The sequence below is a fragment of the Rhinatrema bivittatum genome, chromosome 3 (genome assembly GCF_901001135.1).
Source record: "Rhinatrema bivittatum chromosome 3, aRhiBiv1.1, whole genome shotgun sequence".
Lineage (NCBI taxonomy): Eukaryota > Metazoa > Chordata > Amphibia > Gymnophiona > Rhinatrematidae > Rhinatrema > Rhinatrema bivittatum.
The window spans coordinates 571953806-571967946 of NC_042617.1; the positions used below are offsets into that span (position 1 = coordinate 571953806).

The 14141-nt window shown below is 41.9% G+C and overlaps 1 protein-coding gene across 1 annotated transcript in view; it reads right to left on the bottom strand.

Annotated features, from left to right (window-relative positions):
- The window catches only part of SYNE1 (spectrin repeat containing nuclear envelope protein 1), a 966955-nt gene that overhangs the window by 217617 nt on the left and 735197 nt on the right, over nt 1-14141 (bottom strand). The window contains 3 exon segments of the mRNA XM_029596918.1: nt 859-965; nt 4241-4372; nt 13295-13342. Of these exon segments, the coding sequence (XP_029452778.1) occupies nt 859-965; nt 4241-4372; nt 13295-13342 (287 nt within the window).

A 14141-nucleotide genomic window follows, 5' to 3' on the forward strand; every position in this document is an offset into this window, starting at 1 on the left:
AGCATGTTTTGTCTTTCAAAGAGGTTCATCGAATCATCAGAATTTTTCCCGGATACATCAAATTGTTTCAGGAAGTCTGAACACCTATGGACGGTAACTTTGAAAGCGGCGTGCTGGCGCACCTTTGTCGGCCCATGCCCAGGGACGCGGCTGTTTTACAACTTGCGCACGTACATGCGGGCACGTTACAAAATAGCCCGGCCGCGCACACACGTGCATCAGATTCTAAGTGGGTGACCGCATGGGCACGTAAATCCCGCTGCTACCATGCATGTCCGGGGGATGTTAAAAGGGGCGCACGCCCAGGCCATTCGCAGTTTACCAGTTCAAGGCCCAGTTAACAGCTGGGTCCTCCAACATCCCCTGGCTTGACAGCCTGCATCCCCCCCCAATTACCCCCAGAGCCTTTAAACCCCCGCAGAAATGGCTCGATACTTTTATTTTATGATCTCCACGTCATCCATAGCGTGAGTAAAGTTACGCGGCAGGGGGCCTTGGTGTGCGCCGGGGCCAAGCCCCGAAATGTCCATGCCCTGCCCGGGCCAGGCCCACGCCCCACACCTTTTCGGACATTTTTTTTTAGACGTGCACGTTGCGACATTTCTGCGCGTGAAATGAGGACACTGCACGTGAGCCCGGCTTCTTCGCGCATCTCCTAAAATCGGCGCATGTCAGGTTTATGAAAATTCAAGGGCCCAGGAATGAAAAGGGGGGTGAAAAGAAAAGGGGGTTCCAAAATCCTGGGTCTCTGTAAATGAAAGGTCCTCGGTATGTTAGGCTGAGTTATAGCGGCAAAGGTAACTCTGGGTTTGATGCTTAGGGTCCACGACTGGAAACCAAAACACTTTCCACACCGACCTTGTGCTCCGTCCATTTGCAGCTGTGTGCTGGGTCAGAATCTCTCCTCCCCGGCTTGCCACAGATCGAAGCAGCTTCTTCTGTTCAGCAAGCTCTTCTTCTAGTTCCTAATAAAAGAACAGGAACAAATTTTATTCCTAATAAAAGAACAGGAACAAATTCCTACATGCTAACATTCAGGAAAAGGCTGAAAACTTGGCTTTTTAAAAAAGCGTTCCCAGGCCTTGATTAAAAACCTTCACCTAACAGCACAAACTCTTCTTTAAATATTGGATTAAAATAAGAAACTGCAAACTTCCCACGCATATCCATCACCATATTATTGTCTTCTGTTATACATTTGCATTATATTGACTCAATTTTGCTTCACTGTAAATACTCTGCTGTTCAGCTTTTCCAGATCCCAGTTTTATTCTCCCTGTTTTATTGTAACTTTCTTTCTCACAACCTTGCTCTTGTTTACTGTGTTTGAATTCTCTCTTCCTATCACACATTGTTAATTGTAAACCGGTTTGATTTGATTTCTGTCAAGAAAGTCGGTATAACAAAATAATAAATAAAAATAAATAAAATAAATAAAATAAATTCTCATTTACATCGTTGCAATTTTCGGACCTATTTTGGCCTGCCTAACATGGTTCTAACTGATATCAAAATGAGGCTGTGAATAGGAACGCCTAAACGCAATAAACTCAAGCAGCAATTACTAAGGAGGGAAACTGCCCGCTGCGTTCCACTGACTTAGATCCCGAGCACCGGAGCTTCTTCAGGGTCTTTAGCAGGTTCCGGGATTGAGTGGCTTTCCTGTTCTCTAGAGAGCGCGCCCCGCTTAGTGAGTTGGGGATTTTTTTTAGTTTTTCTTTCGTATGTTCCTTTTTTTTTCCAATTTTTTGATTATATGTTGAAATCTCTGTGTATTTTTCTGTCTACCGCTATCAAACTATCCTTATTGTGAGACTACGTTGCCTCGTACATCAGACGGCTTCCATACTGCAGCATAAACAGGCTAAGTCATTTTCAAGCTATATGAGCTATATGAGGTCAATGGTCAAAGGAATGGTGGCGCTATTGGGTGCAAAAGCCGGCAGCGATAACACCCCGGTGGTGCGAGCGCTGCCGGCTTTCGCAGGCCCACCCTCCCCCCCCTTCACCCCCCATTACCGCTAGGATTCACCATTCTCTGCGAGAATGGAAAATCCCGGCCTTAGTTTTCCACCAATTTGCTCACCATATTGCTCACAATAATCATAATTCATGGTTATTAGAAACTTTACACTTATACACTTCCTGCAGAAATTTAAGATAAAAAATCAATTACTGTTACAAACTCCATCACCAAAATCAACAAGGTTGAACATAACACGTGAGCGCGTCTTTCAATTGCAGGTCCAATTCTATTGAACACTTTACCTCCTATCCCTAGATTAATTTCCAATTCCAAAGAATTTAAGAAAGCACTAAAATAGAATCTTTTCAAACTAGCCTTTCCAGAATTTTGTGACTCTCCTACCTCCCAAAATTAGCCTTATTTTTATTTTGTGAACTTTTTCCACCAAAATATTGGATTTTATTTTTATGTTTTTCAAATTGTTCATTTTATTATGATGTCTTTCAAGTTTTATTTTCTAAATCAGTGTTTAAGATTGGACTTTTATTTCTGCATCTATGACTTTAATAATTGACTTATTTTAATTTAGTGTTACTCTGTTTTATTCAATATTATGTATGTTCATTGTAACCTGTCCCGAACATTGGAGGGTGCAGGATATAAATACTTTAAAAATAAATAAATAAATACTTTGGGAAACATTTAATTGTTGGTTTTATTGTCGTATCCCATTTGATTTTAATTCTGTACAATTCTCGTACCTGTTTTGGTTTTAAGTGATGTTTGTTTTATTTTAAACGATCATTTGTTATTATCTTAACTGTCTTATTTGATTTTAGTTTTATTCTACACTGTACCTGTTTGTTTATCTGATTATTTTATGTATTTATTACTGCTGTTTCTACTTTTAACTCAATTTAATTTACATGATGGATTATTTCTTTTATTTTCAACCCCTTGATTACCTGCAAAGAAAGGCATTTCATTAAATGAAATAAATTAAAGTAAATTAAGTGTTGCAGCGCTGAAAGTTGCTGGGAGGAGATAGAAACGTATCAAGCTCCTGGCTGCGGTTTGGTAGATCTGGGGCCGGGGAACGGCGTAGAGTTTGCGGGTGGGTAGGGAGGATGGAGTAGGGGACGTGGGGTGGGGGGGGAGGGGGTTGGCCGAAGGTCACTATGGCCTCTATTATTTTTTTTTTACTGTTGAAGGTTGGGAGGGTGGATCAGACACTAACCTGCGCATTCTTTAAATGTTTTTTTTTTTGGGTGGGGGGGGGGGGGCTGGGATATTTGTCCCGTAGGCCAGAAGCTTTTTTTTTTTTTTTTTTAACTTACCCAGTAATATTCTGAATTTAGCTGAGTAGAGTTAAACTTATCTGGATACCTTTCCACCTTCCCCGCTATATTATTCAGTACATAGCTGAGCTGGATAGTTTTAAAGTTATCCACATAGCGTTGCCCAGATAAGTTTAGGAAAGTATATTCAGCGGGAGACTTGTCCGACTGAAAATCTGTCTGCTTGCTTTGTTTTTTTGAATATATTTTACAGCAGTAGTAATAGTAAGTGTATGGTTTTCAATACCATCTTTATGCTGATGATTCCCAGATTTACCTCTCTATGGGCCTCATTTTCTAAAGTATCGCAGGCCTGCGATACTTTAGAAGATGAGAGCTGGGGGGGCGGGCCTGCGCTAGCCGGCAGCGATCGCACCGCGACTGTCGGTTTCGCATCCAATAGTGCCACCATGGGAGGTGTAGCTATTGGGAGCGAAATAGGCAGCGAAAAGGCGCACCTACCTTTTCGCTGTCCGCAGAGTCGGGCGCAGAGTCGGCCTGGGTGACGCCTCGACTCCTCCTCTTCCGGGGCCGACTCCACCCCGACTCCGACCCCATCCTGGTATCGCACGCGATAAGGGACTTTTCGCGTGCGGAAGGTCCCTTATCGCGTGCGAGCGGCTTGGAAAATGAGGCCCTTTACCAGAAAGTTTGTGAGTTATCCAGCTAAAGGTCTTCGAAGGCTGATTCCTACTTGAAAGCAGGTGTATAATATACACAGAAACCTTCATTTTTTTTAATATTTATTTTATTTTGCCTGGGAATTTATCAGTATTTAATACAATAAGAACATTATGAGTCTTTTTTTTTTTTCGACTCATTTCTCCCATTTTTATTCTTCCCGTAAAAAGCATTGATAAATTCTCAGGAAAAATATAAAAAAACAAACAAACCCCTGAAAACAAAGGACCCTAAATATGCGGCATAAAATACTAACTTTCTGGCGCTGCAGGCTGTTCTGTTGCTGTAGTGTCCGCGTCTTCCGTGCCTGTGCCAGCCATTCCTGGACGCTTGGGCTTTGCGCGCCAGATAAGCCCGCGTCCGATTCTTCTCTTTCCTGAAAGTGTCCCTGCTTTAGAGAAAACAAAGAGACACTAATCAAATCACCTCACATATCACCCCCTGCAATTTAAATGAAGGACTATCACCTTTAAAAGCTCTGATTAGTAGAAACTGCTAGATTTTCTTTCCTGCTCAGATTCTTGTTGACCGGGAAGGAGCCTTTAAAGATTTGTCACACCCCGTGCTACCTGGGAAGACCTTAAGAATGAGGGGTCATGGGCCCTGCATTTACTTCTACCCTGAGTCTTCTCCCTCAAGTTTTGCCCTTTGGCCACCAGTTGCAGAGTGTGAAATGGGGATCCGATGGTGGCGGAGGTCAAGATAGCCGAGTACAACCTGTGGACCCCCCAGAACTGACCAGCCCAAGGAGCAAAGAGAGAGAAAAGCAGAGATGTGCGCGGCCAGTGACGAAACGCTCAAGCACAACCACATCTTCTAGCATCGTTTTTCATCCTTTTCTTGCTAGACCCTGTCCACTCCTTAGCTCTTAAAAGTGATAGACATTTGCTCAACTGTAAAATGTCACCAGCCAACGGTATTTAAGCAAACAAAAAAAATTCAAACCATCTGCATTAATTGTATAAAGGATTTAAAGCAAAGTAGTTCCTCCTTCATTTACAGACATGGATATATAGAGAGAACCGTTTTAACAAACTGCAGTTTTATAAAGGAGCTCTTCCGCTTATTAAGTGCTACTATCAAATCAAACATTCACTTTTTATCTACAGTTTCTTTCTATCCATCTGGCTGTAAATGGTAAGAGGAATAGAGCCATGAATCAGATTCCAGTTCGGAAAACACTGGAGTAAGTGTACACTTGCTTTCACCACAGAACACTTATCTTTAGGAGAAGAGATCAATGCTCTCCTATTAACCTCATTGCTTCTGGATGCAAAGTGTGAATCTAGAGCTTTTCAGGGGTGTGGCCTGCCCTTTTTATTTTCCCGTGGTGAGGAGTAATAAATTAGTGATTCAAAGGAGGTGGCAAGTCAAGAGTAAAAGAATCCTTAATACTATGAGGGAGGAAATAATTAATTTGTAATATATTCTACATGTTGCATTATCAGTTCAAGGATGTAGCGCCAACCCAAAACAGGATGAGAAACGTGGAAATTTTGTCTGGACGCTATGCTCAGAAAGAACTAGGAGGGGTTAATAGGGGTGGGATTGGGAATACTCTGCCAACAAAGGGGGTCATTTTCAAAAGGACTTACAAGCTTAAAACTGGGTTTTACACGTGTAAATGCACTTTATGGGCCAGATTTTCAGAAGGTTACGCGCGCCAGGCCTATTTTAAAAAGGCCCGGCGGCGCACATACGCGTCCCGGGGCTTTACAAAAGGGGCGGGGCGGTCCGGGGGCAGGGCCAGAGGCCTGCAACACAGCAGCCATTGCCGCTGTGTCGAGGGATCACGTGCTGGAAGCCTGCCCGCGCGTGCAACTTGCACCTGCCCAGAGGCAGGCGTAAAAGGTAGGATAAAATTTGGGGGGGGGGGGGTTAGAGTAGGGCTAGGAGGGAAAGGTTAGGGGAAGGGGTGGGAAGGTCAGGCTAGGGGGAAGAGAACAGAAGAAGGCAGTGCGCTCGGCGTGCGTAAGATGCACAGTTGTGCACCCCCTTGCGCGTGCTGACCCTGGATTTTATAACATGCGGGCGCCTGCTGATTAAATTACCACATGCGTGTCACTGACCAAAAAGGTTTTTATCGCAAATGGCAGTTCAGGTAGGGGAGAGAGAGTGAGCGAGCACCTCTGTAGAGACCAATATATAAATTTACTTTTTATACCACCATAAGAGGGGTGGGGTAGATTTTGGGGAGCAGTTTTACATACACAGTCAGAGGTACAAACAGCAAAGTTGACAAAAGTGAAGATTTTCTGTCATTTGGAGTGATGAAAAGTAAAAGAGGAGTTCATTTGTACAATGTACTCTCTACCTAGCTTGATTTCAGCTAGGTAGAGAGTGCATCAAGCTAGGTAGAGAGTGCATTCTACAAATCAACTCCTCTTTTACCTTTCTTCATTCCAAGTGACAGAAAATCTTCACTGATGGTAACTGTGCTGTTTATACATATGACTGTGCATGGTAAACTGCTCCCCAAAACCTACCCCATCCACCTGAGTTAATAGCGACCCCTCTTACAATGGTATAAATAGTAAACTGATCTCTCTCTCTCTCTCTGAATATCAATGAAAACACAATTTTACAGATGGGGAAACATGGATAAAGCCCCTGTTAATTTTTAGAATCATTTTAGAAGTGTCTAAGGAAAAGCAAGTGAACCCTACTGAAATGGACACATGAAACATATATTTGTTGCAGCAGAAATTAGAATCAGAAGTAGCTTACACAGCCTGATTTTAAATCTGAAGAGTATTGGAAAGTTAGCATAATTAATTAACTTAGCTATATGCCTTAATTTTTTGTATTTAAGGAATTTTATTTATAATGGATTTGTCCATCAAATTCATCAAGTAACTTGTGCATACATTTGAATTATCTTGAATTTTTTCTGTAGAGTTTATACAATTCCTTCAAATCACTCATTCAGCTCTTGCCTTCATGACATTATTTGGGGGAAAACAAAACTTTTTTTTTTCTACTCTGACCATACTGATGTGAACCTAGTTAACCTCTTATGTGCAGCTATTCAAACGTGGCTCCGGTCGTCTATTCTCAAACTGAGTAAAAGATTCATCCCACTTCTGCAGAAAAGAAAGTTGTATGTAACTGCCAGGGCCAGTACTTCCATTGGGAAAATTAGGCCACCTGCCTAGGGCGCCACAATGTCGAGGGCAGCAAAATCCCACCATCACGAGGAACAGAGGGGCGCTGGGCCAGAGACTTCACTGACAAAGAAGGGTGCACTGTTGGGGGAAGGGGGTGCATGAACGCAGGTTCACCTAGGGTGACAGATACTCTTGCACCAGCCCTGTATCCTGCTTTGGCAATTTCTTGGTAAATTAAGTAAATGCTTTTGAGAAACAAGATATTGGTGGAAATACACACTCACTGTGATCTGGGGCTCTAAGAAACCCAGTCTGATTCAACGTGGTTCTCAAGGGTCCAACACAAATGCTGACATGAATAATGTGTGACCTGTCAGATAACATTCTGTGGATTATTCCTGAAAAGATCTGATGTCATTACCATCAAATCCATCCGAAAACTGACCTCCCGTCCATCCAAACAATTGCAACTGCGGTGAAGGTAACCGGGGAGAGAGCAGGGTTATTGTTCACAGGAGATATAGCTGAACGCAAATCTTGGGAATTCTTTTTAAGAGATATACAAACCAAGACCCACATTTGGACCGTATGAGATATTACGGTGACCCAGGACTGGAGAGGACCAGACCGCAGCCAGTCTCTCAAAGAAGCTTCTGACTGAACACTTCTGATACCTAAGATGTTACAAATTGATTCTTTGTCCTGCATTAACCAAATGTTGCTTACATACAACCCCACGTAGCTTTTGCTGTCATCTCAGTGAGGACGTTTGGATGTGCTGTCAGTCCGTTTAGTAGTTTTCAGTTGCTGGCCCACTTCTATGGAACGCTTTACCTTTTGCACTTTGGACTATGGAGTGTCCAAAGTCACACTAAAGTCCTCTTTATTTCATCCAGCGTATTACGATTCAGATCTTGGTAGAGCTCGCCACTCGTACCTGCCTAAAACGAGATTCTTGTTTTGTAGTGTGCATTTTTTTTTTTTTGAGCTATGACCTTTGTTTGTTTTTGTCTTAGTTTGTTTGGATGTCTTTTATTTATTTTATGAATCTTTTGATAGTGTTAGTTGTTTAGTGTTGTGTGATGGGCGGCCTAAACATTTTTAGCTAAATAAATAAACATAATCTGTCTGCGCAATGATACAATTTCAAAGTTGGTAAGGCCATACCCCCACAATTCATAGCTCACCATACACTCTCTTTAGAAGGTATTTTTTTTCCTATTAGCCAAGTGGAAAAGTGTATTGATAGTGAGCCATCCTCTTCAGTGTGCATTTCTTCTGTAGCTCAGTCTTCGTTTTGTATCATAGTAACATCTAGATATGATCATTGCAATGCCCCTTATTTAAGCATGCCTGAGAAACAGTTATAAAGACTGCAGTTGATCCAGAACCCTTTGGCATGGCTTCTTTTAAACCTATGCCTACATGATCACATTACCCCAGCACTGAGGACTCTTCATTGGCTTTTAATTTCATAGAAACATAGAATTAATGGCAGAAAAAGACCAATCGGCCCATCCAGTCTTCCCAGGAAGCTCTCACACTTATTTTCCCATACTTGGCTGTTTCACTGACCACCAAATTCAGGGCCCTTGTTGGTAATTGTTTGATTCGAATTTCCTGCCACCCCCTGCCATTGAATCAGAGAGTAATGTTGGAGCTGCATCAAAGGTGAGCATCAGGCTTAATGGTTAAGGGTAGTGATTGCTGCATCAAGCAAGTTACCCCAATGCTTGGTTACCCAGACTGCACAGATCAATGCCTTGTTGGTTGTTGTTTGAATGTAAATCCTCTTTTCCACATTTCTCCCTGCCATTGAAACAGAGAGCATTTTCATTGTAAATTGTAAATTTTCATTGTAAATTTAAAGATTTATTCTTGCATTATAAATCTGTGAATAATAATGGTCCACAATATCTTCATGATCAGTTGGTTTCTTTTGTGCCATGCTGACCACTTTACTCTTCTATTTATTGCTCTTGGTTCCTTCTGTATGGCACGTGAAATAGTAAAGTAGCTTAAATGTAGCAGGTGTTCTCCAAGGACAGCAGATATAAGTCCTCCCATATGAGTGATGTCATCTGCCACTGTGATCCTAAGGTCCACTGGACTGTTCTCATGAGGATGCCAAGGGAATTGCATATATTGTTGATGCCATAAGGTCCAAAAACCTCAATACGTCCCAAGCAGATATCTGCTGACTCATTCTTATCTCCTCCATTGTGGACTCCACTTGGTTATGCACTACGCTACGTATCTACAAACCTCACAGAGAACTCAGATCAGCGGGCAAAAACCTATTAGAGGTCCCTTCTATAAAAAATGCGGCACTAAATGTGACCAGAAATAGAGCTTTTTCAGTCGTAGGTCCCATATTGTGGAACGCTTTGCCTGACTCTTTAAGGCACATATTCAATCGGAAGGAGTTTAAGAAAGCATTGAAAACCCACTTGTTCCAAGTAGCATTTAAGGACATTGAGGATACCCCATAGTATGTAGGCTTTTTAGTTGTATTTCCCTTTTAGAAATCTTAGAATTCTTTCTAGACCTTGATCCATACCCAGTATTTGAATTTATGTTGTAACAGACTAGCTCTTAATTGCAGCCCAGTGTTTTATTTCTTCTACTCTTTAAGCTTTTTAAAAGTATTAATAGCCAATCTCCTTATCCTATGTCACCCTATTTTATGTTATTGATAATACTATTATTGTATTTTTATTCCCGCTTTATTTTATTTCTATGTGTTTTTCACTGAAGTTTTATTTTTCTGGTTTTTTAATTTTGCTTTGAAATATTGTAAACCGCTTTGGTCGGCATTTATTGTTGGTAAAACGGTATATAAAACTATTAAATAAATAAATAAATAAATGTGATGATCCTTTCCTGAGTTGTGTCTAGCAGAGCTCCAATAAATTCCAATTTAGATGACAGGCTCAAATGAGACTTTGGGTAGTTGATGACAAACCCTTGAAACACCAACATCCAGTGGTTTTGCTCATTGATTTTATGGCTCCTCCTTGAGATGTGACCTTGATGAGTTCATCTTGAAGAAGCCAGGGAATGAGCTTTTTCAGTCATGGGTCCAAACCTATGGAACACACTTCTTGAACATGTCAGAACCATTACTTCTATGATTGTTTATTTTGTAATGTTTAAATGGTTTTATTTTAAATGTTTTTAATTGATTGCATTTAAATATTTGTTGTAAACCACCTTGGGCAGCTACATTAGTCTGATTGGTGTGTCAGGTAAGCAATAAATGAAATGAAATGATGTTTCTTTATTGTGATGTATGTGACATGTAACGTTGTACTCCGTTTAGCATGACAGTTTCTTATAGGCGGGTTATAAATGAATGTAAATATATAAATATCCATTTCTTCACTTCACTCAGTGAGGCAGCCAATCCCCATCCGAAACTCAGTGTTAAACAGGGAATGATCTCTGTACAAAGACCAAGTCTCGTTCACAGTTGAGTTCTGAATGGGGATTGGCTGCTTCACTGAGTGACATGAAATAATGAATATTTAAATGCCAGGAGCTCTCGAAGCTATTGCACTAAGTATTCAGCAAGGTGAAGAGAAGGTAAGACCCTCTCCTCCTCCTGGCTCGGCTTGGGAAAGGTGGTGGGGGGGGGGGGGAGAGTGCCACTGGGGGAGTCCAGAGGGGGATAATATGGGGGGCTAGCAGTTCCAACGCTTACATGTTCCAAGTGGAAGGAAGGCAGGTGGAGTGCTGGATCCAAACAGTACAGACCTTTCTTTTAAAGATGGGAGTCATGGGGAGGGAGGAGACGGTAACAGGGGGCTGGAAGATCTCCCTGGCACAGGCAATTCTTATCACAGGAGGAAGGGGGGAGATCTCCAAATGCTGGCCACATAAGGGAAACCAGAAATCAGAAAGTGCCGCGTGGCACAGTTTTAGGCAACTATTTTCAACCCAAAATATAGGCTCCTCCATTTGGCTCCTAATTAAGGTTACCTACACTCGAAAAATGGCACCGACAATCCCTTGTTCTATAATAATTACTCAAAAAAGAAACAAGGAAACCTTACTGTTCCGCTCACCAATTCAATCAATTCCTATACCATCTTCTATTATTTAAATTGTTTTATTTCAAATTTATAACTATAAATAATTTTACCATGTTTACATTCACACATCATTCACACCATATTCCTATAAACCCCCACACTCCCCTAAAACCTCCATTAAAAATGCAGCCATGTATTTGCACAATATAAAACCACCCTACCTTCCCAAACACATTTCACTTATAAACTGGATAGGGTTATTCACTTGAAAAGGCCCATATGTCTCAAGCCTCCTTCTCATATATATATATTTGCACAATGTAAAACTTAACAGGGTCATTCACTTAGAAAGTCCCGTGCATATCAAACCTCCTTCTCCTGTCCAGGTTCACATCTCTTCCTTGGTTTGTTGTAAACGTTACTTCAAAAAGTATCAGGAAGTCAATCCCTCATTGCAGAAGTCTTCATAATGCCGCTTCAACAGCCCAGTCCCCGATAGTCAATTCCTCTTTAGTAGAAATGTTGGCACACTGCTTCACAAAGGCGCGACGCCATGGCGCTTCGGCGGCGTCCCGCCTGCATCAGGAGCACTTTAAAATCACATCCAAGCACGTGAATCCCCAACAACTGTGCCGAATACTTTGTATCCCACACCGAATGGTAAAATTATTTATAGTTATAAATTTGAAATCAAACAATTTAAATAATAGAAGATGGTATAAGAATTGATGAATTGGCGAGCGGAACAGTAAGGTTTCCTTGTTTCTTTTTGGAGTAGTCCTAATTAAGGTTCCCAAAATCAGGCACTCAGCATTTTCTGAATATCAGCCTCTAGGCTCATACATTTAGGAGCCTAAATGGCTACAAAGTAAGAATCAGGGCAAGAAAAAAAATTGGATGTTTAGCCCTGATTTTCAGCACTAGACAGCTAACTTGGGCACCTAAATCTAGGCATATGAACACCAGCCCTAAATTTATATCCCTAAGTTTCAGGTCCCTAAATGTAGGTGGATTTTCAGCTGAAAACCTAGAGGTGACTTTTAAAAGTGTTGCTCGCGCTAAAAGGCCCATTGGGCCATGCATGAGCAATGCATATTTTAAAAGCTACAAATTATGCGTGAATATCTGCAGGTGTGAGTAAAAAAAAAGGGGGTGGAGTTAGGGCGTTCCGGGACATTCTGGGGTGGGTCCAACACTTCCGCACGTAAATCTGTACTTTAAATCTGGTGGCTGCAGCACATGGTGGCTTGTGAGCCGCGTATATTTACTGCTGCTCCGGATGGGGTGTAATTCTGCAGACATCTCTTTTTAGGACTAACACAATAGGGTGAGGGGTCCGGGTCAACTGGGGGAGGTGCAAGCGGAAAAACCAGAGGGCTCTGGATGACATTGAGATGGACTGGGCAAACCGGTGGACTAATTGGTAAAACTGGGAATGTCCTTCGTGCGAGCATGGTTTAAAATCCATTTAGCTGCATGCATTAAAGGCAACAATATCCTAAGGAAGGTACGAGGACTACGTTTGTTCGCGTAACGGCTTAGAAATTAGGAGCACACTTGCGTGCGGTCGGCATATTTTAAACCGTAAGCGGGCGGTTGGTGCATGATTTAAATGTACAGTGCGTGTATGGGCACCCGCATGATTGGTTTAAAGTTACCGCCCCTGGTTCCTAAGCTCGGCTGAAATTAGGCACCCAATCTAGAGGCTTAAATCTAGTCCGTCCTCTTTTTTTTTTAATATCGGTCTCTCTGAGACTTAATTAGGTTCAATGGAACCAGCAAGATCCCAGAGAAAAAGCTAATTCAAATGAGGTCTGTGTGTGAATCTGGCACAGTTATCTAAACCAGTGGTCCCCAACTCTGTCCTGGGGGCCCACCAGCCGGTCGGGTTTCCAGGATATCCACAATGAATATGCATGAGAGAAAATTTGCATGCACTGCCTCCATAACATGCAAATTTCCTCTCATGCATATTCATTGTGGGTATCCTGAAAACCCAACTGGCTGGTGGGCCCCCAGGACAGGGTTGGGGACCACTGATCTAAACAAAACGTCTTTGCAAAGAGAGTCAGAGAGTTGATTTGGACTGCAGGGCCCCTAGAGAAGAAGCAGAGGAATCACACAGGCACTGAAAAGCAATCACTCGGAGCCATAAGATAGACACTTTACATGTTCTGCTTTCTCCTGTGCTTTCAGCTCTCCCCATGCTAGTTTAGCCTAAGAAATAAACAAGATAACTGTTAAAGAAACAAAAACATTAAGTAGTTATGTTAGCAATCTTATACTTCATCCAGTGTTCAGATACGCATAGGATCAAATCAGACAAAATGTGCTCGCATTCCTTACAGCATTGCTTGAAGGCAATAGTTTGCTTAGTAAATTTGGCAGTGGCTGCACACTTTTTTCGGTTTCTAGACCTTTATGTGTTCTTGGAAATACAAATCAAATATAGCACCGCTGACTTTGAGAAAGAATAAGATGAGGTTTTTCTCCTTGGGGTATATGGAACAGATCCCACTTTGCTATGAGGACTAAGCACTGTATCATGCCAGCCAGTCTGATGGCACATCGCAGCCCAGGAGCACAGTTCTACGGTGTTTGTGCAAATATTTCAGTTTGCTAAAGTGGGAGCACAGTGTAAACAATACGAAAACTAAAACATTGTCGTGACTTTGCTAGTCCACTTGAATGTGCAGAAAGAATGGTCAATAAAAGAATATAAGGCGTTGCCTTTTTATTTGACTAATTTAGTTCATTTTTTGATCGGTTTCAGACTGATCTGAGGAAAGGAGTGCCAGCTCCTGAAAGCCAGCCCAAAAATCCATTGAGTTAGTCCAATAAAAAGGCACCACTTTATATTCTTTTGGTTTACTGATCATTATTTCCACATGAAAGTTAAATCAAACCACAACCCCCCCTCTCCCCCCCATCACATTTCACAGCGCTGCAAAAAAAAAAAAAAAAAAAAAGGCGCCTCTAAAAAAACGGTCAAACGCCTGGAAGCCAACCGCCCCAA